Here is a 3,870-nt window from a genome sequence, read left to right on the forward strand (position 1 = left end):
TCCATTGGCTTCCCAAGGAGAAAGGAAATGGCAACTCACTCCAGTATTCTTGCCTGGGGAAGCCAATGGATTCCTGGCAGGCTGCAGGCTACAGTATATGGGGTGGCGAAAGAGTCGGACATGACTTAGCAACTGCAGCACCATCACCACAGTTAATGATATGGCTGGGAATAGAATTCTAAGTTGAAAATCATTTTCCCTCAGAATTTGGAGGCATTTTTCTGAAGCCTTTTCTTTCCTTTTACTCCTTTTGAAAAAGCCTGATTCTTGATCTTTCGTGTGAAGCTTGTTTTTGATCTCTGGCTGCTTTATGGTCTCTTGTTAACCCCAAATTTCTGAAGTTTCTAACACAGCTGAGTTTAGCTGTGTAATCTGTTTGCTTCTATCGAGCCGGGCTTTCATTGATCCCATGCAGTTTAGAAATCCATTTCCTCTATGTGATATGTTCAATATGACATCCTTAACTAGAAATCTTGATCTGTTTTTAAAAGGGAAATTATAATAAAACATGCTTCCCAGAGCCTGAAATATTATCATTTAAATGTCAGAAAGGGATTATGGTCATTAAATTGGCTAACCAGAATTTAAGAGAGTGTTGACAAACATAGAATGCAGATAGTCATGCATTTCATTTGCCAGAGCAAATAAAAGCTTCAGTGAATAAGTTGTTCTTGCCATTGATTGCTCTAGTATCCAGTCTTTCAGAGAAAGACAGATTTATTTATAAACTTTTATTAAAAGGAAAAACATACACTTCTATTTTTCTGGGCTCCAAAATCACTGCAGGTGGTGACTGCAGCCATGAAATTAAAAGACGCTTACTCCTTGGAAGGAAAGTTATGACCAACCTAGACAGCATATTCAAAAGCTGAGACATTACTTTGCCAACAAAGGTCCGTCTAGTCAAGGCTATGGTTTTGCCAGTAGTCATGAAGCTTCAGTACTTTGGCCACCTCATGCGAAGAGTTGACTCATTGGAAAAGACTCTGATGCTGGGAGGGATTGGGGGCAGGAGGAGAAGGGGATGGCAGAGGATGAGATGGTTGGATGACATCACCGACTCAATCATCATGAGTTTGGATAAACTCGTGGGAGTTATTGATGGACAGGGAGGCCTGGCATGCTTCGGTTCATGGGGTTGCAAAGAGTCGGACACGTCTGAGCGACTGAACTGCACTACCCACATAATTTCAGAAGGTTGAAAGTACATTCTACTCAGTCCCTAGCTTTAGTTTGGTCCCCTAAAATCACATACCCCCCAAAATTCATTTATTTAATTTTCCAGGCTCCACCTGCTTTAGCTATGAAATCAGCAGAACATTTGTCCTCTAGGTCAAGGGTCCCCAGCCTCCGCGATCTAGTGCCTGATGGTCTTAGGTGGAGCTGATGTAATATAATAGAAATAAAATGCACAATAAATGTAATGTGTGTGAATTATCCTGGTACCATCCCCCATCCCCAGTCCAGGGAAAAACTGTCTTCCATGAACTTGGTCCCTTGTGCCAAAAAGGTTGGGGACTGCTGCCCTAGGCCAAGTGTGTGAAATAGATCTTTAAATTTTTCTCAGAGTTTTCCCCCCAAATGTCAGTTAAGGTAGTAGTTAGTCAATGTTTACAGTATAAAGAAAAATATTTAGTAACTAACCATGACATGGTTGGATGGCATCACCAACTCGATTTACATGAGTTTGAGCAGGCTTCAGGAGTTGGTGATGGACAGGGAAGCCTGGCGTGCTACAGTCCATGGGGTCACAAAGTTGGACATGACTAAACAACTGAACTGAACCATCTGCTAACACTTGCTGTAAAAAGAGCTGACATCTAAGGAAAGCTCTGAAGCTGCATGCTTCATCTGTAGGACCACAGTCTTCTGGGGCCATCGGAACAGCAGTGAATGTTGAGCAGGCACACTTCATTGGGGGGTGGGGTGGATTTTACACGTCCTAATGTAAATTTATAAAGGAAAAACACTCCAGTGTGTCTCCTGTCATCTCAAATCCCCTGCTGAATACTTCTGTGACTAGATGTATGGGTTTTTACCTCCAAACAAGCAAATGTCTCTATATAAGTCCATTTTGGCACTCTCTACCTGGAAATAGATCCCACAGGCTAAAGGCTCAGTCTCACACCAAGTGCCTCCCCCACCCCACTTCAGAATGCTAATTGCTGGTTCAGATGGTTGCCTGTATTGCTTATCAGCTAGTTGTAAATCGGAGGTTCCTGTGACCCCCTCCTTGGAGTCAGTTAATTTGCTAGGGCTGCTCACAGAACTTAGGAAAATATGTTACTTATTAGTTGAGCAGTTTTGTTATAAAAGAGTATAACTTAGGACCAGTCACATGGAAGAGACATGTAGGGTAAGGTATCTGGGAAGGAGTGTGTACTGCACTCCCCACATCTTCACATGTGCACCAGCCTAGAAACTCTACAAATCCCCATCCTTTTAGATGTCTGTGGAGGCTTCATTATATAACCATGGTTGATTAAATCATAGGCCATTGGTGATTCACTCAGCCCCCAGCATCTTTCCCCTCTTTGGAGGTGGGAGGAAGTGGGAATGAGACTCTAACCCTCTAATCACCTGGTTGGTTCTCCTGGCAATCACCCCCTATCTTTCGGGACTTTCCAAAAGTCACTTTAAACTCAGAAACACTCGGGTGTGGGTGAAAGGGCTTTGATGAATAACAAAAGGCTCCTTGGGCTTCCCAGGTGGCACTAGTGGTAAAGAACCCACCTGCCAGTGCAGGAGGCATAAGAGGTGCGGGTTTCATCCCTGGGTCAGGAAGATCCTCTGGAGAAGGGCATGGCAATCCGCTCCAGTATTCTTGCCTGGAGAATTCCGTGGACAGAGAAGCCTGGCGAGCCACAGTTCACAGGGTTGCAAAGAGTCGGACATGACTAAGATGACTGAGCACGCATGCAGACACCTTTATCTTGTCCTTCTTAGGAAGTTGCAAAGGTTGTAGGAGCTCTATGCCAGGAACAGGAATGAAGACCAAATATATATTTCTTACTATAAATCACAATATGATAAAACTTAATTCTGAACACAAATTGTAATCATGGCATACTTGTGTGTGGGTTAGTAATGAGTCTGATTTCCTCTTCTCCCCCCAGCTTTTTGGAGACTGGGAAGCCCAACTGCGGAGGATAATGAAACTCATCGCTGGCGGCGGCCTGTCCATCACAGGCTCCCACAACATGTGTGGGGACTACCTGTACAGCGGCCACACGGTCATGCTCACACTTACCTACCTATTTATAAAAGAGTGTAAGTCTAGAGCGGCCTCGCGTGAGAATCTCCTCACCTGCCGTTCCCCACGGGAGCGAGGTGGGATCTGGGGAGGGCAGCCCCTCATCTCACGAGCGTGCTCACACCCAGCAGGCACCCAGGGAAATATGTCACAAGTGCCTGCACTTCTTGGGAGAGGTGTCTCGTTTCCTTAGCTGTCAGCTGTGGTATCAGGGTATTTTATGACTGCTGGAAGGAACCAGAAGGGAGGAGACAAAATTCCAGGCCTGGCTGGATGATGGTAGATGTTGTGTTCACTTGGCAGCCATTTTTCAGGCATGGGCACTGTACCATCTGCTCCAAAGAACTGCGTGGGGGCTGGAGGTGTCTCTTCCCTCAGACAGGCTCTGGTCTCAGGGGAGCTAAATGATGTAGACATTAAATGGGAAGTTTCTATAAAAAAATGTACTTAAAATATTTTATTATGAAACATACAAAAAATAATATTACAGGTACCCCTGTATGCTGCTCAGATATAATATAAGTATTTGTCAGATCTGTTTCAGATGACCCTTGTCAAAGCAACGGTCCACATTTATTATATATAAATTATATATTTAATATATTTATATTTAAAGT

General features: G+C 44.0%; 1 protein-coding gene across 23 annotated transcripts in view; it reads left to right on the forward strand.

The window, feature by feature from the left end:
* SGMS1 (sphingomyelin synthase 1) overlaps positions 1–3,870 on the forward strand; it is a 330,390-nt gene that overhangs the window by 320,945 nt on the left and 5,575 nt on the right. For all 23 annotated transcript variants that reach the window (XM_010832194.1, XM_010832198.1, XM_010832199.1 and 20 more), the window contains one exon: positions 3,117–3,270. In XM_010832194.1, coding sequence (XP_010830496.1) covers positions 3,117–3,270 — 154 coding nt within the window. The remainder of the gene's footprint in view (positions 1–3,116; positions 3,271–3,870) is intronic.

Source organism: Bison bison, unplaced genomic scaffold (genome assembly GCF_000754665.1).
Source record: "Bison bison bison isolate TAMUID 2011002044 unplaced genomic scaffold, Bison_UMD1.0 scf7180017860456, whole genome shotgun sequence".
In the NCBI taxonomy this organism is placed as follows: domain Eukaryota; kingdom Metazoa; phylum Chordata; class Mammalia; order Artiodactyla; family Bovidae; genus Bison; species Bison bison.